The sequence below is a fragment of the Caloenas nicobarica genome, chromosome Z (genome assembly GCF_036013445.1).
Source record: "Caloenas nicobarica isolate bCalNic1 chromosome Z, bCalNic1.hap1, whole genome shotgun sequence".
NCBI classification, from domain to species: domain Eukaryota; kingdom Metazoa; phylum Chordata; class Aves; order Columbiformes; family Columbidae; genus Caloenas; species Caloenas nicobarica.
This window is the reverse complement of record NC_088284.1, coordinates 33,157,496-33,182,299: the sequence shown is the minus strand read 5'-3', so window position 1 is coordinate 33,182,299 and position 24,804 is coordinate 33,157,496. Positions and strand designations below refer to the sequence as shown.

At 39.6% G+C, this 24,804-nt stretch overlaps 1 protein-coding gene across 2 annotated transcripts in view; it reads left to right on the top strand.

Annotated features, from left to right (window-relative positions):
• The first annotated feature begins 225 nt into the window (after positions 1 to 225).
• Positions 226 to 24,804, top strand: part of SNX24 (sorting nexin 24) — a 93,014-nt gene continuing 68,435 nt past the window's right edge. For both annotated transcript variants that reach the window (XM_065656998.1, XM_065656997.1), the window contains exon 1: positions 226 to 388. In XM_065656998.1, the coding sequence (XP_065513070.1) occupies positions 329 to 388 (60 nt within the window). In that variant the 5' untranslated portion in view covers positions 226 to 328. The remainder of the gene's footprint in view (positions 389 to 24,804) is intronic.

Below are 24,804 nucleotides of genomic sequence, written 5' to 3'. Positions count from 1 at the left end.
GCAGCCCCGTACCCACCCCGGGGAAATGCGGCGGGGCCGGGAAGGGCGGCGGCCTCGCTGCCATTTCTCCGCAGGCCTTTCGAGCGGGCTGTCCCGGCCGTGCGGGGCTGGGCCCCGCGGGCCTTCGGCCGCGCCGGGGGGTGAAGGGACGCGCCGCAGCGGCCGAAGCCCAACGGCCGGGCCGCGCGCCCCGCCCCGCCCGGCGTCACGTGCGCGGCGTCACGTGCCGCGTGCAGATGGCTGCGGCGGCGCCGCTGGGCGGGAGCACGCGGCCCTGAGGGGGAGCCGGCGCCCCCGGCCCGGCCCGGCCCGGCCCGGCCCGGCCGCCATGGAGGTGTACATCCCCTCCTTCCGCTACGAGGAGAGCGAGCTGGAGCGGGGCTACACGGTGAGGGGCGGCGGGGCGGGACACGCCCGCGCCTCCGGGGGGGGCGATGTGGCGGCGACGAATGGGGTCTGCGCGGGGGGCCAGGCCGCCGTGCAGGTGCCGGCGTGAGGGGCCCGCGGGCCGGGGCTGCCCTGCTCTGCCGGGAACCCCTCGGCGCAAGAGGGCTGGCCTCGGCCCGGCGGGCATCTCCCGAGCTTCGTGGTCTGGAGCGGTGGCGGTAGCGACAGGGGCTGATGCGGCGTGGCCAGCGGGTGCGGAGAGGCGGCGCTGCCTCGGTGCGCGGCCCTGCGGAGAGGGGCCCCTCTGGGCGCTGGGTCCGGGTCTGGCCTCCCCAGCGCAGAGGTTGGAGCAGGTCCAGTGCAGGGCTAAACGTGATGAAGGCACTGAGCATCTCTTGTGTGAGGAAGGCTGAGAGAGGTGGGACTGTTCAGCCTGGAGAAGAGAAGGCTCGGGAGGATCTCATCACTGTGTACAAATAGTCTGAATGGAGGGAATGAGGAAGAGAGAGCCAGACTCTTCTCATTGGAACACAGTGACAGGGCAAGTGTCAGTAGGCACAAATGAAAATAAAAATAATACCATTTAGACATAAGACAAAATCATTTTGTCACCATGATGGTGGTCCAGCACTGGCACAGGTTGCCCTGAGAACTCTGAAGTCTCCATCTTCGGATGTTCTCAAAACCTGACTGGACGTGATCCTGGGCAGCCTGCTTAAGCTGACCCTGCTTGAGCAGAGGAGTTAGTCTACATTATTAGGGTGAAATCATGTTTTCTCATCCCATGGAGCTGTTGAGCTGTAACACTTTCCCATATGTTGCTTGGGTGGAGGCAATGGATGCTCTGAACAAAATCCCAAGGTGTCTGACTGAAGGTGGATGTTTGAAGCTAGCATCTTTTAGTAGATCTATGCATTCAGTAGTTCTGAGCTTTTAAGAAATACCAGTAAAAAAATCTAACCTTCTTGAATTGCCAGAAGATTGGTCCATGTAGGCATAATTGCATGAAGTAAGTGCATCTATCTGATGCTAATGCTATGTATTCTTTGGTCCTCAGTACTGGCAAGTATTTACAAGCCTTGTAAACCCCTTTAGATGCAGTAATGTGGGAGTGTAACTGCATTAATATTTCTGCCTCTTAGCTGAACTTAAATGTAAGAGGTATCCTACAACATGACTGCATGATTTTGGGTAATGAAACTGGCTTTAGAACATTCTGATTGAGTGTGGTTACAATAGCACAGACTTATACCAATGTGTCCCAGTTGGGCAGGTTAGTTGAAGTGACAGTGATTTCTAAGATGTGGATATCACGCAGATAGGATTTTTCATAGCAATATATATTTTTAGTATTTGTTTTTAGTGTGTTTTTTGTTTCTTTAATGGTAATTCTGTCAGTGAATCCTACTAACTAGAGGATTTGTGTTTGGTTGGTTTGTGTTTTGTTGTTGGTTTTGTTTTATTTTTTGCTTGGTTGGTTTTGGTTTTTAATTTCATAAACGTTAAGCTGTCTAAGCTTCAAAGAAATCAGAAATGAAACTGCATCTTTCTAGAAGTCTTTCAAGAAAATGATCTTGGAAGTGAAATTGTGTGATTACTACAGCAACTGTTGGTTATTACAGCACTGTTCCTCTCAGGTGTATTGATGAATTGAACTCATGTGTCTGAAACTTCTTGTAGCTCAATAGTTTGGTAGTTGTTCCCGCGTGATTACTTTGCCTCTTCAGTCAGATGACAGGGGGTTCTATACCACCTCCCATACAAAAATTGTGATGCTATCAAATACATCAGTTTGAGGATTTCCCTGACCATTAAACTGTACTAGAAGTCGTAGCTAAAGTTCTCTGGGTTCGGCATGCTTGTGCAAGAGGATATGGAAGCCTGTTCTGATAATAACATGGTGTATACCATTTATGTCTTAGAGAGCTTCTGGACTATGCATGAGCAAGGCTTGTTCTAATGTAATTGTCAATTTGTTACACTGCTAAATAATTTGTGTAAGTATTGTTCCAAGCATAGATATTCATGGCCAATGCAAATGAGTACACTGTAATCTCTCCCTTCAGCAAAACTGAGGTTAATGAGAGCTTACCATTCCTCTGTACTAGTTAGGCAGATACTTTGTAGGCAGAGATATTTACCTAAGAAAAAATAGTAACATAGCAGTTATTTTTCATTGAGCAAAAAGGTCATTTCACTTTGATTGTTGGAGCTTATGAATGTTTCCATGTCCAGACAACCTTATCTCTCGTTCTTTTGGACCTCATTATGTGGGGCTTAACAGTCAGAAGCCGTGGAATTGGTAGATACTGTGATAAAACATTGGTATTGCAGGGCGTTGAAGACTTTGTGATTAAGTAGATATTTCACCACTTCCGTGCTACCTGAATCTGATTAATTAGAAAAGTTAAGTGAAGGAAGTGATGCTGTGAGGTATAGAATCTCTTTGAAATGTAATTTTCAAATTAAAGGGAATGGGTGCAATCCTGGACTAGTGCCATGTATCTGAGTATTTTTTTATGTGAAATTATGTAGGTAATTCAATTTCAATTATTTTGCATCATGAGGCGTATGTATAGTATTCACATTTAAGACAGTATGATCAAAGAAAGTGTACCCCCCTCCTGATGGACATGACTGGCAAACTGGTATAAATGGATGAGGAGAAGGCTGAGGTACTCAACAAGTCTTTTTGCCTTGGTCTTTACTGGCATTTTCTCTTCCCACACATCTCAAGTGGATGGACGTCAAGGCAGGGACTACGGGAAGCAAAGTCCTTCCCACTGTTTGTATTAAAGAACGTTTCTATAAATACATTCACAACAAAAGGAGGGTTAAGGTGAATCTCCACCCTCTGGTGGATGCAGGTAGAAACATTGTGACAGAGGAGGAGGAAAAGGCTGAAGTACATACCTTCTTTCCCTCAGTCTTTAACAGTAATACCATTGTGCTCCAGGTACCCAGCTCTCTGAGCCAGAAGACAGGGATGGGGAGCAAAATGAAGCCCAGATAATCCAAGGGGAAATGGTTAGTGACCTGCTGCACTACTTAGACATGCACAAGTCTATGGAGCCAGATGGGATCCATCCAAGGGTTCTGAGGGAGCGGGCGGACGTGCTCACCAAGCCACTTACCGTCATTTGTGAACAGTCATGGTGAACCAGGGAGGTCCCAGTTGACTGCAGGTTATCAAATGTGATGCCCGTCTACAAGAAGGGCTTGACAGAGGTTCTGGGGAATTACAGGCCTGTCAGTCTGACCTCAGTGCTGGGGAAGGTATGGAACAGATCATTCTGAGTGCTATCACACAGTACATACAAGACAACCAGGTGATCAGGCCCAGTCAGCATGAGTTTATGAAAGGCAGGTCCTGCTTGATCAACCTGATCTCTTTCTATGATAAGGTGACCCACTTAGTAGATGAGGGAAAGGCTGTGGATATTGTGTATCTAGACTTTAGTAAAGCCTTCGACACTATCTCCCACAGATTTTTCCTGTAAAAGCTGGCAGCTCATCGCCTGGATGAGTGTACTTTTCAAGGAATAAAGAACTGTCTGGATGGCTGCGCCCAAAGAGTTGTGGTGAACCGAGTCAAGTCCAGTTGGTGGCCAGTCATGAGTGGTGTTGCCCAGGGCTCAATATTGGAGCCAGTTCAGTTTAATATCTTTATCAATGATCTGGAAAAGGGTATTGAGTGCACCCTTAGTAAGTTTGCAGACAGCAGCAGATTGCATGAGAGTGTTGATCTGCTTCAGGGTAGGAAGGCTCTACAGAGGGATCTGGACTAGCTGTGTTGATAGGCTGAGGCCAGCTGTATGGCACAGACAAGTGCTGAGTCCTCCACTTGCATAACAGCAACCCCACGCAATGCTGCAGGTGTGGAGAATACCTAGGGGTGTTCGTTGACAGCTGGCTGAACATGAGCCAGCAGTGTGCCCAAGTGGCCAAGAAGACCACCAGCATCCTCGCTTATATCAGAAATTGTGTGGCCAGCAGGATGAGAGAAGTGATCGTCCCCCTGTACTTGTGCTGGTAAGGCCTCACTGTGAACCCTGTGTTCAGTTTTGGGCCCCTCGCTGTAAGAAAAACACTGAGGTGCTGCTGGAGCAAGTTCAGAGAAGGGCAACGAAGCTGGTGAGGGGCCTGGAGCACAAGTCTGATGAGGAACGGCTGAGGGAACTGCAGTTGTTTAACCTGGAGAAAAAAAGGCTGAGGAGAGACCTTATTGCTGTCTACAACTACCTGAAAGGAGGTTGTAGCATGGAGAGTGTTGATCTCTTCTCCCAAGTAGCAAGTGACAGGACGAGAGGAAATGGCCTCAAGTTGTGCCAGGGGAGGTTTAGATTGGATATTAGGAAAAACTTCATAGAAGGGATTCTTGAGCACTGAAACAGGCTGCCCAGGGAAGTGGTTGAGTCACCATCCGTGGAGGTATTTTAAAGATGTGTAGATGAGGTTCTTAGGGACATGGTTTAGTGGTGGACTTGCCAGTGTTAACCCGGTTAACGATTGGACTCGGCCTTCAGGGTATTGTCCAACCAAAATGAACCTAAGAGAAGATCAAGTTCATGACCACCTGAGTAACCTGAACATACATAAATCTGTGGGACCTAATGAGATACATCCCGGAGTCCTGATATTTTGCTGTTCTCTTTCCTGCAAGTGCTAACTTGCTCAGAATTCAAATGTTTTAGGAATAGCTGAAACAAGGAACTATTAGAGGTAATATAGTTGGTAGCAGAAACAGATGATGAAGCTGGAGGCAAGTAGAAGATTGCTTACATGCTGGCTCCCCACCAGCCCATTAACTTGCTGGGGGTTACAGAAGGTGTCTTCTGCACTGTGGCTGTCAGGGGCTGTTGCAGAGACAGAGGGCTGAAGAAGGGGTTTTTGACAAGTGTGGTGATGGTTATCCTAGTTTCTTTGCCTGAAACACTGATGGTGGTTACCTCCTGCATGAAATGAGAGACTGGAAGGAGACTCCTTCCTCTCCATGGTGGCTCTGCATGACTACCAAAACACGCTTTCCTGACATCACTGGATTTCTGGTTCCTTATCTTGAGAAGAACAGCACCCAGGTGCTCTTTGATTCAACTTGCCACTGTGTGTTCTCACTGCCTGGAAGAGAAAGACAGGAAAAGAGTGTTGTCCTTTTCTGTAAAGAAGCTCATTACCAACTTACTGGTTTGTTTTCAGCTTGCTTTCCCTCAAATCTATTGTTTGAGATTATTTTCTTTTGCTCTTTGGTATGGCTAGGCAGCACAGGGAAAGGGGAAAGGGCGGAGACTTATCAACCACTGGCTAGCTGTAGAAGCAGAATGCAATTCTGGGAAAAGGGTGGAAGTGACTTGGCACAGAAACTAGAAACTTCTCCCTAGCTTCAGAGGGAAAACTGCAGAGAAATTAAGAAATAGAAGGGGTAATGTCTTGACCAGTGAAAGATCAGTCAAGGGAATGAAAAGAATATAAAGAAAAAAAGAGGGAAAAGTCTGTAATGCAACACTTGAAATATAGCTCTGTCAACAAAGTATTAATAAATGAGAAACACGCTTCTTTCAGTCTTTGTTTCAGCAGCTCAGCTTTACAGAAACACTCTTCCTCTGATATAAAGCCTTGAAAGCATTTTTTCCACCATCATCACCCCCTCAAGAAAAATAGAGAGTAAACTTGCACTTGTTCCGGTTCTGTTTGGGGTATACAGAAAGTGATGACACATGGAATAAGGAAAATGTCTGTTTTCGTTGTGGACAACTAGATTTCATTGTCAGTTTAAATTGATGACACTAGCTTCCAAACTATTGAGCCTGTGCTAATAAATGCAACAGTTGTTCATAATTTGGCAGTGAATGACCTTTAAATGTAGAGGCTTACTAAGGATGTCCCTAGGGAACAATTCAACTTCGAAATGACACCCATGTGTTCTTGCTATCATTTAAATATGCTCCCTTTGTCAATAACAGAATAACAAATACTAGTTAGATTTCTAATGTTGATTCAGATGCTAGGAAACTTACTGAATAAATTAGTGTACATTTGATTTATATTGACCAAAAAATTTTACAGTGGTATATGGCAGGTCAAGGTGACATACATTTATATGTGTTGTAGAGCAGAGGTCATACTTGACTGACACATGTGCTTACTATGTTTTTAATTAATTTAATTTCAGTACTACTGCCCAAATTGCTCCTGGAGTTGCTAATGTGGAAGTAAGATATGACATGTAAGATCCTGAAGTACTGTGGATTTTTTGAAAGTCCATAGACTTTGCCTCCATAGGAGAAGCGGTTTAGTTACTAGGCTATACTGTTGTTTCTGGAAGTATAAAACTACAGGGACTTAAAGTTTGGTATAGCTTTTGTATTTCAGCATTCTTTACTGTCAAAGCAAACGTGCATAGAATCAAAAAGGGAAGTTGTTAGATGTTCTTCCGTATGAAGCCTAAGAGTAAGCCACAATAGCAAGTGATATATGTGAAAGATAAAGGAGGTATATTTGTAAGTATTGTAGTTTAAAAGTATGGAAGGAGTAATATGTGAATGAGTTTATGTAAAAACACTTTCAAGTATTCTTATTCTAACCCTTTCACTGAGTCTTTGGACTGTGTGAACTTGGTAGTTTGTAGAAAATCCAGAGGCTCTGTGTGCCTTGAGTATGAAATCTATCAGTAGGAAGACTTCTTGCTTACCAGTTTGGCTTGTACAAGCTTACCACATGTTACCTTGTGTCACAAGCCTTATTGAAACCAGTGACAGACCAGTTACTCCAAGTTCAAGGTAGTTAAACAGAAATATTAGATCAGTTAGATCAATTATACTATTTTTATTGTCTTAGTGTCTTAACAGAGAATTTTTAAATGTTCTGGTTACTCCACAAGGGAGTCAGAGTAGGTCTGTACAGATACTTTTCTCTCCTACATGGGAAGATGAAGAGGATAAATATAATTGGACAGATGCCAATGATTCTGTAATGTCAGGAAAAAGCTATTTTGACCATCGTTTTTTTCAGTTCCAATGAAGGAGCTTATATTAATGGAGGAAATAGACCTGAAAATTTAGGCCAAAGAGTGGTGTTACTGAAAATACTTTCTTCTTTTTTAATTTGTGCATTTGTGAGCAGTGATGATTAAATTTCTTTCCTCCGGTCAGTTTTCCTATTGACAGACTTTAAATCAGTGATATGAAACTGATCACTTGATATTCAACGGGAACTTCAAGAATATGAAGTTAGACACAGAGAATTTTGCAGTGCATGTGAAGGCAGCTAAGACAGAAACTGGAAAAAGTTAAAGCCAAAGTGAAAAACTGAGTGTATATATAACAATCAGTTGAAGCCATTTCATTCTTGTGTGTTCAATCTGCCTTGGGATGTAGACAGATTACACAGAAACTTACAGCTCCAGTAATCTCTAGTTGTTGTACAATTGCTCAAAACTGCCCTGATTCACAGTCATGAAATCCTAGTGGAAAGGGCCATGTAAGATTTCTCTGAGCAAGAGATCACTTTTGATGTATTCCTGAGGGGGGGTCAGCAGTGGGATAAAGAAATAGAAGCATGATTACCTATATCAATTTACCATCTGAAAGACGAGAAGTTGACACATTCTGTCAGTAAACCATAACTGCAAAACATCAGTTACCCAGTTCTCTCCCAAGATGTGTTGATTTGTGATTTTGATGAGGAAGTTACATTTTCAGAAAGATAGAGGATAGTAGAGCATTCAGACATGCATCACAATAAAGATATATTTGAATTCCATTGAATCTTTGAGAGTAAGGGCAAAACTTTGTTGATAATATAACACTACCAATGGAATTATTTCATGAGAAGATTGATGTTTGGCTGCTCCTGCTGGTTTTTGCTGTCTGTTTAGTATCAAGTTGTGATACTTGTAAAATCTTGTCAACAAAGATAGTGTTAAGTATAGGTACATTTTTTTACTTCACAGGAATGAGAAGACAACAGGCTTTCAAACACAACATAAGGAAAGATGTAATAGGTCTCTCCCTTTTTTTTTTTATTACTGTAACACACATTTTAACTGGTCTTTGAATTTTCAATGATATAATTCACTGCAGGTTTAATTGCTGATTAGTCATCATTGTCATGGCATTTATGAAGTTGTCTTGGCATTTCAGTATATGATACCATTTTTATGTTAGGTGACTGGTGAGTCCTGAAGAAGCCAAAGATGTGTTTTCATCTACAGCAGTGACTAGGTTATTAATTTATAATAATAAAGTTTATATTGCAGAAGGAGTTTTAGAAAGCTATCTTTTTTAATAATAGGTATTTACTTTTAGAATAACTGGAAACTTTAAATGACGATTCTTCAAACCACTACAATTTGAAATTATCCATTGGAAAATACCACCAGATACCCACCCACTTATAGATTTTCATTTTTACAGTCTTTGTGAAGAATGTTGTCTGTGCTGATAATTTACATTAACACATTCTTCTTGTCCGTAGCTGTCTTTTTCAGTTCCTTCATGAATTTTTTATATCGAAGAATTTAAGGGATTGCTTATATGGAGGCTGAATATGTGTAAATCTTGGTGGTTCTTGTAATGATTAATTTTGAATTCACAAGAAATAGGAAGGAAATCAATCAGACTTTGTACTACAGCTTAGTGACCTAATTGTATTTCTTACGCAATAGGCCACTGAAGACAAAGTTTAGTCAGTCTTGACCCAGCTCTGCCAAGGTGGATAGAGGTCTTCCTTGTGCCCTGGCAGTGAGGAGAACATAGGGAAGACAGGCTTACATGGCAGAGCACTTGGTGGTAGAATTTCAGTGCTACATTTGGGTACGGTGATGTACTTACATTAGGTATGCACCATGGAAGTCTGCTAGTGGAGGCTTTCCAGCTGCTGCATTTTGAATACTCTCATTGTAAGCAACCATTATTTCTCCTCTTTACACAAATTTTATGAGGACTTGTATCAACTTTTTGGTTTTGGTTTTCTATAAGCCTGTACTTTGTGTGGCTTGCGGAGGGCTACAACAGCATTTTGTAGAGCATTCTGGAAGGGGATTTTGATGACAAAGCAGAAGCATCATCATTCCCTTTGGAAGTGGCATTGTATTTTTAACAGGAAATAAAAGGAGAAGTGTATGTAGTCTGTTAACAAACTTTTTATTCTTATATGTCCTGATGATAAAGATCTTGTAGCCAGAACATGGATACTCTCTTACCAGGAGCAGTCTAATAAAATAACAACAACAACAACAGCAACAATAATAATAATAGTATTTCAACCTATTTATCATATTATAAACATTTCACAGTTCATAAACCAATATGCACTATGTGGTTGGGATTTTTTCGTTTGTTTTGTTTGTTGTTTTATTTTGTCGTTGATTCAGTTCGGTTGTTTTTTTTAAATGAAGTTTTTGGGGCACAACAGCAATACTTGGATACTTTTAGGCATTGAAATAAGATGAGACAGAAAGAGCATACCATGAGAAAGGAGCACCGTGTCCATTCCAGGTTCTAAACAAAATATGTTTCCTCTTATTCCTCCACTGCTGGTACAGTGAGAGCTCCACCTCCTGTTCAAAACAACTGTCATCTCTAAAAATGTATGGATAGGAAATCTGAGAAGATGCTTTTGGATTTTGAAGCTGCCACCAGTGTAGCTAGAGTAAGTAATTCATAGGAAATAACAGCCAAACCTCCACTGCACCTTCCATTTAGTATATATAAATATTTGTATGTCACAGTGTTTGTCGGTACCTGTTAAGACCAGGGCTTCTAGGTGAACTGAGTTGCTGAATTGTGCACATGGTATACAAGAGTTTCAAAAATCAGTCTTGAAAGTGATTGACTACACTTGGTAATAGTTGTTTGCCTGGTGAGATGCTGTGAAAAGTAATGTCTATCCAAATATGTATTATTATTGTTTGGCTACTTAATTTTTTAATATACTGAAAATGATATATAACTTCTGTGAAATATTTTCTCCCACTGGTCTACCTCAAAAACTGCGAGATATGAAATAAGAATTACTGATCTTCATTATTTTAATTTTTATATTACTTATTTCTTCCTGGGGGACATTAAGAAGAGTGTGCCCAGCAGGTCAAGAGAGGTTATCCTCCCCCTTTGCTCTGCCCTGGTGAAGCCGCATCTGGAGTACTGAAGGGAGTCCAGTGGAGGGTTACGAAGATGATTAGGGGCCTAGAGCACCTTTCTTATTAGGAGAGACTGAGAGAGCTGGGTCTGTTCAGCCGGTAGAAGAGAAGGGGCTGAGAGGCGATCGCTTCAATGTTTATAAATATCTCAAGGGTGGTTGTCAAGAGGATGGGACCAGACTCTTTTCAGTGGTGACCAACGATAGGATGAGGGGCAGTGGGCGCAGACTGAAACACAGGAGGTTCCATCTGAATATGAGGAGAAACTTCTTTACTTTCAGGATGACAGAGCACTGGAAGAGGCTGCCCAGAGAGGTTGTGGAGTCTCCTTCTCTGGAGACATTCAAAACCCGCCTGGACACATTTCTGTGTGATCTGCTCTGGGTGAACCTGCTTTAGCAGTTGGGTTGGACTAGAGGATCTCCTGAGGTCCCTTCCAACCCCAACCATTCTGTGATTCTGTGATTCCTGTAGTTGATTAACTTTTAAAAAATGGATTCCCTTTTTATACCAGGGCAGAAGGTATTTATGTGCTGCAGTATCTCCAGATTGGAAAATAATGAAATCTAAGGCTCTCCTATCATCTTTTACATAAGGACAAATGAATAATTTTGATTATGTGGTGAAGCAATCAATTATTCAACAGCAAGTTTGTATTGATTACAATGAACTGCTTTTATGAAAAGTGACCATATGTACTAAAGCTAACTGCCTTCTGGTCTTGCACAGAACTCTGCTTCTTCGCATATAGATTCCATGCCATTCTCTTTACTTAGTAATCTAGTTCTTTCCAGGAATAGGACTCCCTGATCATGTGTCTTACTTGCAGCCAATCTGTCATGGTAATGACAATCTAACTATCTTGTTTTGTTGATATGTGGAAGAATAAGGAACGTGTCTTCAGTTTAATCATGAATGAATGGATTTCTAGTAATGTCAGGGGATGTTATAAAAATATTTACTTTGCTTGGAATATGTGAAGAAATGGATATTCAAGAAAAAAAAAGGCAAACCAAATTTGGAGTTGAATGCTGTGCCATTGTAGGATCAGAATATATATTAGCCTCTTGCTTTTCTCTTTTCTTGAAATTCTAAGAAAAATTATATTCCATGATGACAGATGCTACATGAAACTCCAAACCATTCTTAAAAGCAAGCTAGAGAACATTTAAAAGCCAGATTTTAATTGAAGATCCATGCTCTCTCTAAAAGCCTAAGACTTAGCTTCTGTTTTCACATTGTGGTGAGGGAGCATAAGAAGTCAGTAACTACTGAAAACATCTATTTTTGGTACTGAATAGAAAATGTCAGAGGCCTTTCCTTTTGCTGAGCACTCAGAATGTGGATATGGATGTGTGATTGGTAGCAGTACAATCTTTGCGCTATTTCCTCTGCATGTTTTAAAAATTTCTCTTTGACACAGAGATTACAAAACTCAAGTAGATTCTGAAGTATAGCTGAGTATGCTTTTAAAAAAAAAAAAAAATCCATATTTCCCTTCTATATCAAAATCTGTTCCTTTGGTTGTTTCAGTTTTACCTTCCCTTGGCAGAAATGTTACTATGTCAGACTTGTTTTGCCATAAATTTTTAGAGCCAGTTGGGAAGAAGAAAAACATATATTTAGATGCGTTATAAAACAACTTGGTAAGAACTTGTTAACAGTGTTAGTAAGGATAGTAATTGCCTCCTCTCACATAAGACAACCCTTATGTTGGCCTGAATTAGAGACAAAATAGGGGAATAGACTGAAGTTCAGCACGTGTAGCTAAGAAGTCCTTTAACATTTTCTCTGTACCTTTTGGTGCCTACTTGCTACTGTATATTTATCTGGAAAATAAAAATGAGGAGAATACATTAATGGGAATCAGAAACAGTTGTAAGGTACTTGGTAGAATTGTTCTGTGTGCATTTAGTCTTCCTATTTGCATTCTTCCTTTACTATCAGATGGTTTGTATCTAACTGCAGCTTTAGAAAACCTCTGAACATAGTTTTAAGGCTGAAAAAAACCTGCTACCATCTGGTTTGTAATATGGAACTCTAAATTAAAAGCCTAATTTTTTCCTAGACCATGGCAGGAAGAACGGAATTTCTTCTGAAAGAGTAAATTGTTCTATAAACTAAGAAAAGACGACTAGAACTTAGTTCCTTAAACCACAAAAGCCACTGCTTTTTCTTCAGCTTTTAAAAAAAATTTTTATTTAGAGTGTGGATGGTTTTAGTGTCATTACTCTTCTTAAATTTAGTGCCCAGGATAATACCATTAACGCTGAACTTTCCTAACTGCCTAGGTGTTTAAATAATACGTTTTGTGTTCTTATACAGAAAATGCAATTGCTTTAGTTTTGAAGTGTTTGGTGTCTGGGAAAGAACTGGCAACATGCTGCACATTCAAAACTATTTTTTGCTACTGACCAAATAAATTGTCAAAAATTGCTGATTTGAAAGGGGGTAAAAACCTGCTTAAAGTAATCACAGATATAACTTATCTGTTACAGACTAAGAACTTAATGCCCCATTTCTCAAATGAGTTTTTACAATAACAAGATATCTGTATCACAGTCTTAAGTGAAAAGCTCATGAACTTGCCTGCATGGCTGTTTCCAACCTCTGTGCTTCTAACAAGTTGTTGCTTATAAAAGTGGAAAATGGACCTGATAAAAATGTTTAGTCTGCAAGGCTGTGTTTTATTTATCATATCACAAAAGAGCAATGTTTTGTTGCATCATGGTCAAAATAGAAGCGACCTTGCTTGTTCATGAGTGCTCGAAGCCTGGAGATAAGGGGCAAAATAATAGAGTACAATAGAAAGAGTGTAGTGTAATTATTTGTGGCTTGTCAAGTGAAGCCCTCTCAGGCCCCAAGTGATTCAAATCTGGGAACTCTGCACAATTCTGTACACTAACTGTAGCCAGCATCAGAGAAATCTCACCCAGCTTCTCCGACAGTACTGAAATTGCATCAGTTTGTCATGCACTGAGCACGCCAGCTTCACACAATATCATTTGCTTGCAAATGGGCCTGGCCCCAACGCCCTGAGACACATTCTTTGGTATCTGACTCTTGGCCTGTGATTTGTCATGTCTCTAGTGCTATCGGCGTAAAGTAATTTTAATAGATTCTGATGGTTTGCTTGTGGAAGGTAAAGAATGCACTACAGATTGTGTCAGGTAGCTTTCTATGGCATGTAGCATGGTAGAGGCCCTCACAATGGTGATAGCCAAACAAAGAGTACAGAGAAATGAGAACCCTATTTTGAGTGGTATTTAGCGCTCCCCTTCTCAACGGCCTGCTGTGGACATCCTTGCTAACTCAGCACGTTCAAGAACTTAGCAGGTCAACAAAGCAGTGTTATTTGTGCTTACAGATGGAACAGATAGTTAAAAATCAGTGGCTTTGTTTCTCCCTATTCAAAAATTAAAGTGTGTAGGACGCCTAAAAAATGTTAGTTAATTTCCAGGGACTAAACTGCATGTATTTTCTTCTTGGTGTTTAACATGTATTTTCTTCTTGGTGTTTAACTCTCTATTAATTGTTTGGAGTTTTAGTATTCTCTAAATAAAATCACTGGTTTTTTAGCAAGTATGTTCCTAATAATGTAAAAAAAAAATGCTTGTATAACTTATACTGAATCGTCTGTTGTATAAGATTACATAAATATGGTCTAGAATATAGATTCCTGAATAATTTCTTCAGAGGTTTTAATTGCAGTAGTTATTTGACAATCATTGGTTTACCGAAGCTTGCTTTGGAATAGTTTTCTTGCATTATTAAGGAAGTATGTGGCATTTTTTTAGTCTTGCTATGACACCATTGGGATGAGATTATTTTGCCATTGACAACTCTGATCTTTGCATCATTTTTTTCAGCTGACTTCCTTAATTGATTACCGCTTTGGTGTTGGAGCCTGCAGCATAGCTTTCCAGAATTCTGCTGACACCAATCGATTAACATGAAGGTGTTAATGTTAGTGATTTCATCTAAGAAACATTCGAAACCATGTTAGTAATCTGTTCTTAGAAACTGCCAGATCATTTAATCATATTATTTTGAACATGTTAGTTTGGGTTAATAAGGATATCTCTGGAGAGCCAAGAAAATATTTTAGCGAATCCTGTGGGAAGAACTGATGTTTATTCAATTGTTGTACGTTAGTATAGCATACAAGCACATGCCTTAATATTTAACAGACTGTTTTAAAATATGTTCTTATTAATATTTATGGTATCTCTAAGGAATTTATAAAAATGCTTGGGCACAAACTATATCTTTTTAGTTTCACCTAGGGAATTTCTGACAGCAGTGTAACTCTGAGCACCCCGCTAGCAAGTCTGTGCAAGTCTGCCACTTTCTTTCCTACTGTACCTTCTGCATTTGCATAGCTAAGCAAAATTTTAAAATGAGCCTGCATTTTTTCCTTTTCTGTTCTAAATGTATTCAGAAAAATACTGTCATGTTATACAGTTCCTCAGAGAAATTCCGGGTTAGGATCAGGACTCACTGTTCAATATTGCACATAAAAAGAAAAAAGGAAAGTTTTCTTTTTAAGCTTGATGCTGACCAAGTTTTGAAAGTAATTTTTTATTTTATTTCTTGGTGGAGTTTTTTGTAGGATGACTTCTTATAACAATGTTGATTTTTTGCAATGTGCTAGCTTATGTGTATGTTATTTGTGCATTAGTACAAACAGCTGTGTCACATTTCCTAGTTAAAATATGTGTTTGGTTGTGGAAAGTACAAGTTAGTTGAATTCCGTGAGCATGCTGTTAACACAAGTTTTATTTGTACCGAAGGCAAGCTAAATCAGTTGCCACTAAGCAAACATCAAAACCAACAATGTACTGTGGTCAGTGTACTCTCCTTATATTCAGATAGGGTCAGAACACAAGCGTGCCATGCACACAAATGTGATTGTACATATGTGGATGCAGGTACACAGAAGCATATGCATATGTCAACAATGGATAGATTGATTGGGTGTGTTTAAAGTCCTGTATGAGTTGATGCTTTAATGACCTGGATGATAGAATAAGAGTGTCCTTATTTAGATTTGCCATCAGCACCAAGGTGGAACTGACTGTGAACAAACTAGAGAACAAGAGTAGAATTAAAAATAATTTTGATGAATTTGAAAGATTATTTAAGAAAGGGAATTGGGGCACCAGTTCGATAGGAGCTGGTGCCAAGTGCTGTATTTATCAAAAATACCAGTAGCACAGAGTAAGACCCAACAGATTAGGTAACAGATATTCCTGAAAGGATCTGGGTCTTACTGTGCATCGCATAGTGGCCATGTAACTGATGTCAGGCTGTTGCAGAAAAGGCAAATGCATGTTGGAGTTTCAGAAGATGAATGTTAAAAAAAGTCAATGATGTGAAGTGTACACTAAGCAAGGAGTGTACCATGTCTGCTTTCAGGTACTGTATTCTAAGAAATGTAAGTGTATGGGAAAGAGCACCCACAGGAGAAGGCAGTGTAGGAGGAAATATGACGTATTACACTGCTTTCTGGATCTCTGATCAGAGTGAAGAATGGAATACACCAGGGGCTGTTTAGATCGAAAAGAAAGCAGTGAGCACCAACCCCATAGCAATCCTCAGTAACGTAAAAGGCTGAAAAAAGAAAGGAGGGGATCAGTCTTTGGATACTAGACAGAAACACCTGGTATTTCACTGCTCTTCTTGGCATTAGCAGGATGTCTGATGCTAATTGATTAAAAAATCCCTAGTATGCAAGGAACCTGGTCACTAACTAGCAAGGACTATGATTACAGTGAAAAGTTTTTATTTTTCATGGCTCAGGCAAACATTTCCTATATTTCTTAAGGTAGTAGGGTGAGATTATGGTGGGCAGTGTGATAATTAGGCAACAAGAGTCAACATTTACTCAGTCCCCAGTTACAAACCCTATTTTTACCTTCTGCATTACAACAGTTCTTAATTTCTAGTTTGTAGATAGTAAAACATTATTCCATTTACAGATCATGAACAGACTTGCAGAAGAGCATTGGAGACTAATTTATCATTCCCCAGGGAAGGCAAGATAGTAGCAGGGTAACTTGTCTCATAGCTGGCGTACTCTGACTGTCAGCCTTTTGAAGGCCACCGTGCTGGATCACCCAAGCACTGGAGACAGAAAATTTAACTGTGATTACTGGCTAAGGTCCAGGACTCATGGGCGGTTTTAACCTGAGAGCTCAGTGCGTGCACAGACTGCGCAGCCACTAGCCGGGGGCAGAAGAGACAAGGTACCATGAGAGCATATTCTGAGAAGGAGCTGAGTGTGAAAAGCCCCACGTCAGCCAAATATACTCTTACACCCATGCAGTCACAGTGTGGCTTTGCACTGCTGTACAGAGATCAGGGCTTTGAAACTAATACAGATAAAAAACCTGTAATTTGTTCAGAGCAGCCTAGGGAAGTAGTAGTATGTCTGGCACTGAAGCTGGCTTGGTACTAGCTTTGGCATTGTGCTACTTTGTATTACCACGGAGAGGAAATTTTGGTTTCTGATAGACTTAGGCCCCTTTCCTTGGTGTAGACAGCTTGCAAATGTAAAATGTCCCCTTTCATAGAATCGTAGAATCATTGGGGTTGAAAGGGACCTTTAAAAATCATCTAGACCAACCCCCTGCCATGGGCAGGCCCAGCTTTCACCAGACCAGGTTGCTGGTTAGGTCCAACCTGATCTTCAGCACTTCCAGTGATGAGATACCCACAACTTCTCTGGGCAACCTGTTCCATTGTCTCACCACCCTCATAAGAAAATTTTCTTCCTTATGTCCAGTCTAGATCTCCCCTCTCTGTTTAAAACTGTTGCCCCTTGTCATGTCACTACAGTCCCCAATAAAAATCTCTCTCTGTCTTTCTTATAGGCCTCTTTTAAGTACTGAAAGGCTGCAATGCAGTCTCCTCAGAGCCTTCTCTTCTATGGGCTGAACAACCACAACTGCCTCAACCTGTCCTCATAGGAGAGATGTTCCAGTCTTCTGATTATGACCTGCTCTGGACTTGCTCCAACAGGTCCATGTCCTTCTTATGTTGGGGGCTCCAGAGCTGGATGCAGTACTGCAGGTGGGGTCTCACCAGAGCAGAGCAGAGGGGCAAAATCACCTCCCTTGACCTGCTGCCCATGCTCCTTTTGGTGCAGCCCAGGATGTGATTGGCTTTCTAGGCTGCAAGTGCACATTGCTGGCTCATGTCCAGTTTTTCATCCACCAGTACCCCCAAGTCCTTCTCCACAGGGCTGTTCTCAGTCTGTTCTCAAACCTGTATTGAGACTGGGGGTTGCCCCAACCCAGGTGCAGAAGCTTGCACTTGGCCTCTTTGAAATTCATGAGATTCACATGGGCCCACTCCCCAAGCCTGTCAAGGTCCCTCTGAATGGCATCTCTTTCTTCAAGCAAATCAGTTGAATCACTCAGCTTGGTGTTTGGTTCAGTTCTGTGTTTAGATGGCACTTAAAAGGCCTGGCATCAAACATGAGCAAGACTGACCACAATGCTTGCTGGAGAGTGCTTGCTCACTGAATAATGTCAAGATCTTGAGAAGTAAGTTCTTAATTATCTCTTGAGGCACTAAGCCCAAAGGGATTGATTATGATACAGATGGTTAGCATTATTTCTTGAATTCCCTGACTTTGTGGTGCTTGACTTTTAACCTCAATGTTCTTTTCTTGTATTTTTTTTGACATAACGATATCTAAATTTATACTTTTACAGTGGATATTGTAGTACTTTGTATTTCAGTGAAAACAATAGCAAAGTTTACAGTATAGTTTTGAAAAAAGAAAAAAAAGCCAAGTTACAGGCTTCTTAAATGTTTTATAGCATGTTACTGTTGTGGGGTTTTTTTCTTTTATTCTGCTCTGTGTAATGTTGTAAATATTTAAATATGTCTCCCAAAAATAAAATCTCTATAAAATGTTGAGCTCTTGTTGAAGGCTCTAGGGATTTGGTGTGTGAAGTTAGAACTGGTTGAATGCATTTTAAAAATAACTTTCAGCTGTAATTGTTTGCTCCAACAACTTTCACTAGTGGTCAGAAGTAAGAGGCAAAGTGCAGGCCAGCCTACCGGTGACCACTGAGGAGCTCCCATGTCCACGTTCTGTCTCCAGGTTCCAGCTACCCCCGAGCAGCTGAGACAAGGGATGTCTTTTGTAAACTCCCCGTATGAACACATGTTGAGCAACACTGGACTGACTTGGTTTAGATGCAGTGGAAACTTGCAGTCACTACAGAGTATTTTTAATTTGCAGGGATTTTGAAGCAGAAAGAGAAGACTGAACTTCTGTTTCTGTTGCTTAAGCTTGCTAAGCACAGGTTTCTTTCTGGAGTGGGAATTAGCACCGCTTACTCTTACTAGATTCTTGGAATTAATCCTGGCCAAAATAAAGTCAGAGACAAATGTTTGCTTTTTTTGGTCAATCTCCTGCGCACTTTATGTTACAATCATATTAAAAAGCCAGATAGTCAAAGAAATGCACTTAGAATTCACACTTAGCATAAGCTTTGTTATTTTCTAGTTGGTTTTGATCCTAGTTGGGTACTGATTTCATACATAAGGGTGTGTATGTGTGTCTAATATAGATATTTATAAAAAATAAGAAAACATTCAGCACTTCAAATGAACAGACATACTCTTTCTTTTATTAATCTGTGAGTGTACTCATATAAGTGTTAACATCTTGAACTGATTTTCCTACAACATCGTTAAATTAATAAAATTGTGTATTAGGTGACAAAGCCTGTGTATTACAGAGCACATTATTGGTTACCTGGCTTATTAGTTAGTTGTGTATTAAAGCAGACAGTATTAAGACAAATAATTAGACACTCTAATGACCTTACTTTCTATGTATAAAAGAGTAGCAAGCACAGTCTGATTCATGGGGGCTTATTGTTATTCATGTTTCATTGGGAAAGTATAGGAAGTATACATTTTTCTCATTTAAAACCTCTAGTAGACTTAAGTTTATTTCTTCTGGGTGTTTTTTAAGAAAATTTTGGGGAAAAATTGGAACTCTTCATTATAATGTGGATCTCAGCTATAGATACTGGTATGTGGTAAGTGCGCTTTACAAGCCATTCACTTGATGTTATTTATAATGACATGAAGAATTAATGTTTAGAAGTCCATAGAAAGCACTGGAGTATTTTTGCCTTTATTGAGTCATTAGTATTAGTCATTCTGTAACTTGAATAAGGTATGCATGCTCTTTATCTGAGGATTGTCCATGTGATTTAGCTCAGGTTGACTCTTTGGATTGATGTGTTTTGTCAATTTCTCTCTCTGCTGGGGTGCCAGGAAGACCAGTAGGGGTCACTCTAGGCATTGAATTTAGGAAATAAGTAAGTAATTTTAATTACTTTTTGTAATTGTGTATGCTAGCACACTTGGAAATAATAAGTCCTAGAGAAGAATTGTACTCATTATTTATTATATTATTCTGTTGTCTTTGGGTTGGGAGTATCTGTACAAAACACATAGAACAGTTAATGTTTTATAAGGTAACTGCAAGGCGTGGATGTCAGAGACTGGATGTCTAAAGATACAGTTTCAGAACGGTCTGACTTTGAGAGAGTCTTTACAGCTTGCTGGAAAACTGAGTGTGCTGAAAAGAAAATGGTTCTGGTTAGATCTGCCATATTTCCATGCCCTGATACAATAAAAGAGATTGGAAAGTCTGGTGAGGCAGGTCAATGGGCCACGTAAGTGCTTCAGTAGTGTTCTCTTCCATTTCACTCAAAAAACAAATTTTAAGGCCATTTTAACAAGTCTAGCAGAAAGATACCAAGCATATTTTTCCTTCTAAAATACACATCTATTGAATGAAATAGGTGGTTGATAATATCCTGCTCTTCTAAGTCAGGCAGTTAATCATGCAACTAGTTGATAATCAATGCGGTCACTGTGAATATAAGATCCATCTGTTTCCAGTTTTTCTGTAGTGGCAATGTTGTGAAATATCTCTTTCCCTCCTGCCCACTCCTTAAATCTATGTCTTGGGATTTGAAATATTTTCTCTATAAAGTTGAAGAAGGATGAAGGGACATGAGCATCTTAATTCTTCCTTAAATGGGGCCTTTATCTGGTTTTATATTAAATATGAAGACTGGAATTTGTTGTTTGTAATACTTTTGTTACTGAGAATTCTTATTGGAGGATGTATTGTACATAATGAGATGGAACTATCTATGCTGTTTATTTTCATATCCTTCCCATGATCTCCTCTTCCACACTTATTGAAGTAGTTTCTGTACATTCGTTATTCTGTGCCACAGTTGTGCCTTCAGGAGCTCACACACAGATCTTAAGCCTTATTTCAAAATATTTTGAAGCCATTGAGAACCTTCAGTGTAAGTGGTCTGTGGAGAAAGCCCTGTTTTTCAGGGAAAAACACCCCAGTCTGGTGCCTTAGCTGAGATCCAGGACCTGAGACTTTAGTTTCTGATTCAGGCAAGTCATGGAGGTCTGGTAGTTTGCTTCAGAAAAGCATGGAGAATCATGTGGAGTCAGGTGAAGCTGAGGCAGAGAGTAAAAGCATATTTGTAATACTCGTAGTGTTTGCTTTACAGGTTGCCTGTGAGGATAAAGTCATTAATTTCTGTAATACTGGTACAATAGCAGATGGGAGCAGAAAGATGTAATAGCAAGATAGTAGGCAACAGCATTGCTTGTTTTTCTGTGCCTGCTGAGATTTACTTAATTTGATTGATGGGCAGTATTTGAAAACTTGTGCTGATCACTTTTGCACACATACCACTCAGACAAGAGAATCAACAATTCGGACAAGTGTGTCTTTCTCCCGTTTTTCAGTGAATTGGTTGAAATTCTGGTTATATTGGTAATCTGTGCATTATAGTAAAGAATATCTTTGTTCCTTCCTTTCCTTAGCTATCATCTGCTTACTAAGGGTTGTCTAGCACAAGAGAGAGGGGATGGTGGATAAATAAGTGGTGGAAAAGAATATCAATCTTTTCCTTTTATTCTTATTTTATAAAATTTGTATTTTACTTGATTGAGTAGTCTAGAAGGTGATCTACAAGCAGAGAAGTGTCTTCAAATGACTATGATATGTTTTCAATTGGAATAGAATAAAAAAATTTAGTAATCCTGCAACAAAAAGCTATGAGCGTATTTTCAGCAAATGGTACTTCAATTAACAAAATTCCTTGAGCTTCAGTGTATTTTTTTAGTGGAGCACGAGACTATTTCATTCTTCTAATGTTCTCCAGTGAAACTATTGTAGCTTAAGTGAATCACAAGCTTTTCTTGATTCTCTTTGCCCCCAGATATACTGGTTGTCCCGGTCATCGAAGCCTAACATACTTTAACACCTTTATACTTAGCCTTTATTTCTTCAGAACTGGTCTTTGAAACAAAAGGTTGGTCTCCTTTTCATTTCAAGAACATTTTTATCTTCTATTATGCTTATAAAATCTTTAAAAGATTGAACATGTGAATACTTCCACTTCTTCAATTGATGAGTATACAGCAAAATTCTGCACTGGCTCAAGTTAGTGATATGTTGCTAACATGGTAGCAACTGAGATTATCAGTTTCAGTTGGGTAAAACTAAACAGTTACCATAGCACGTGCTACTTAATGTGACCTATGTGTGATTTATTCTGATGGTTAATGACAAATGAGTACTGATATTTGGGAGATTATACTATGTTTCTTTTAAAAGGGATATTTGGTTAGGACAAATGATTGTTGTATTACTCAGTGATCTATGGTATTACATTTTGCAATTTTTTCTTCAAAAAGCTATCCCTTCTGAGGTAGATTGAAATAAGGTTTTCCAGGAGAGTTCAGGGGTTTTATATGAATTAGGAATATGACAAAATGTCAGCACACTGAACTATGCTTTCAAACAGCAACTTGGTAAACAAGATACCAGAAAAAAAAATCCATTTGCTTCTTCTTCCATGGGGGAAACATACACTTGTCTCTCTTCAGAATATATCCAAAGAATGGTTATTGAAGTATGTTGACAAGATCACCAAATTTATATGCTCAGACCAGATAAAGAGAACAGGTTCCAGGATCTGAGAAGATAAAAATTCTTTATTACTTTTTTGACTGAAGCAGTGTTTCTGGGGTTTTAAATGAGCGTATGATTCTTTTTTCTTCATGTACTGCTTTTCTGTACATACATTATAAATTTTGATTCTCTTGAGGCTTTTTTTTCTTAAATCACGGATGTAGTAACTTACCTTTTCTAAACTCGAACTAATTTTCAGGTGTACTTGTACTTAACATAAAAAACTTAAAACTTAAAAATGTAAAAATTAGTTAAAAAAAAAAAAAAGAGAGAGAAAAAGAAAGGAATATAGTTCACAGGCCCAGACAGTAATATAACTGAGAGCTGATAAAATTCCAGTCACCTAGGCAGGGTGAAAAGACTTGTAACATTGTACAGTACTAAATGTTGTACTGGTTTTGGAAGCTACACTGAACTTGATACAGAACACAAATCAGTCATTTTGTGTAAGAGAGGAGTTAGGAAACTGAAGCTGGAGGAGGGACCAAAAAGTGACATGGAAGTGCACTGCAAACGTTAACATAGATCCTCAGTGTGGGACCCTTTTGAATGATGTGCTTTCAACGCAAAGGTGAACCCCAGCTCAAAGGAGCCCTCTTAATTCATGTGTTTTTCAGTGGAAGGATCTGGTTATGTGATGCAGGCTGTTGTGTCTCATGCTTTGGGATTCAAGGTAGTGGAGAAGGAACTGTAAATTACTGCAAATTAGTAAACATTGTGTTTGTGACTACATGCATTTTTCTTAGTCTTTCAGGATTCCTTTTAAAAATGTTAGCTTCTTGTTTTATTGTAAACCTTTTATAAGACAACAGCCTATGGCACTAAAATCTATACTTCCCCACTAACAAAGAAAGATGCCTCTAATGCATAATGAATCCAAATATTAGTTTTTCTTTTGACTTTGACTTTAACTCCATTGAGTTTAACTAGGAAATCAGACAAGTCATTGCTTCAGCTTAGTGTGCCTGTCTAGAAAGAAGCGATGATACTGCTACAGGCATGCTTTGAGCAATGGCTTGGGCATTTACTCAGTTCATATATCCCTGTCATAAAGAGTCAGTTTCTGTTCTTTTGAAGTCAGATGCAGTGATGTAGGCTGTCTGTGAATTATTCACAGAGAAGAAAAAGTCTTCTGTCTCTTCTAAATCAGAAAGAAATGCCTGTGATGTACATTTTCCTGTAATGAAATAAGGGAATGTTAAAATAATGCTGTAAGTATGAGCAAGGTAACTAGTAATTTAAGATTTTTGCATGCTGTGGTTAGGATCTGCTTTATGAAGAGAAAAGCTGAATCTAAAAGGAATTGCATAGTAACATTATCAGATATGGAAGTCATTTTTGTTATCTAAATACTGAAATACCGAAGTGTGTTTATGATAATTCAGTTTCAAATTCTGCACTTCCTCTATGCATCCATGTGTCAGGAGCTGCTCACAGAGTCTCTGTTTCCAGTCCTCTTACCTCCTATTTTATTACAGTGGAAATGTGTGGCTTCTTGCTTTTCCTGAAAGAAGCCACTCGAAGGTATGTCCATGAAAATTAGGGAATGATTAATACTGAGTATTGTATCCTTGATTTTTAAGGGTGACTCAAAATAGATCAACTTCACTGAATGAAGAGAGATGTTTCTTGTGCTTTGGATGGATACCTTGCACTACAAATAAAGCAAACAGTTCTAGATCCAGGGTTCATTTAAAAGTAGGTTTCCTTGGGTTTGTTGGGTTTTTTTGGTTGTTTTTGTTTTGTTTTGTTTTTGTTCTTTTTCGTAATTGGTTATGAATTGCTGCCATCATCAGTATTGGCGTCAAGGCTTTGTGCCCAGATATTTATGCATATCAGACAACTGAGATGAAGAGAATTTCCTGTTTTCTGTATAAGCACGAATTACAAGAACCAGACTTGGAAAGGACAAAATGTAATTTGTCTTCAGCTTCTTGTCTAAAGATAGTCCTCTTGATAATTTTGAGTTCTTATGAATAAAAGCTTCTGTAGTAAAGGATTTTATGGCAGAATACGGAAGACTTATTTGTCTTCATTTTCTTTGTTTAAAAAAAGAAAGTAGTTCTAAAGTAAGTTTCTTAAATATACATAAAATAGCATGCTATCTATACTGTCCATTGTCTGAAGTGCTTCCTCTTCCCACTAACTTCAAGACGATTAGAGAGAGTTTGCTTTTCAGACATTTGGCATCACATACATTGAATGTCTGACTGGTTTTTTATTTCCTGTT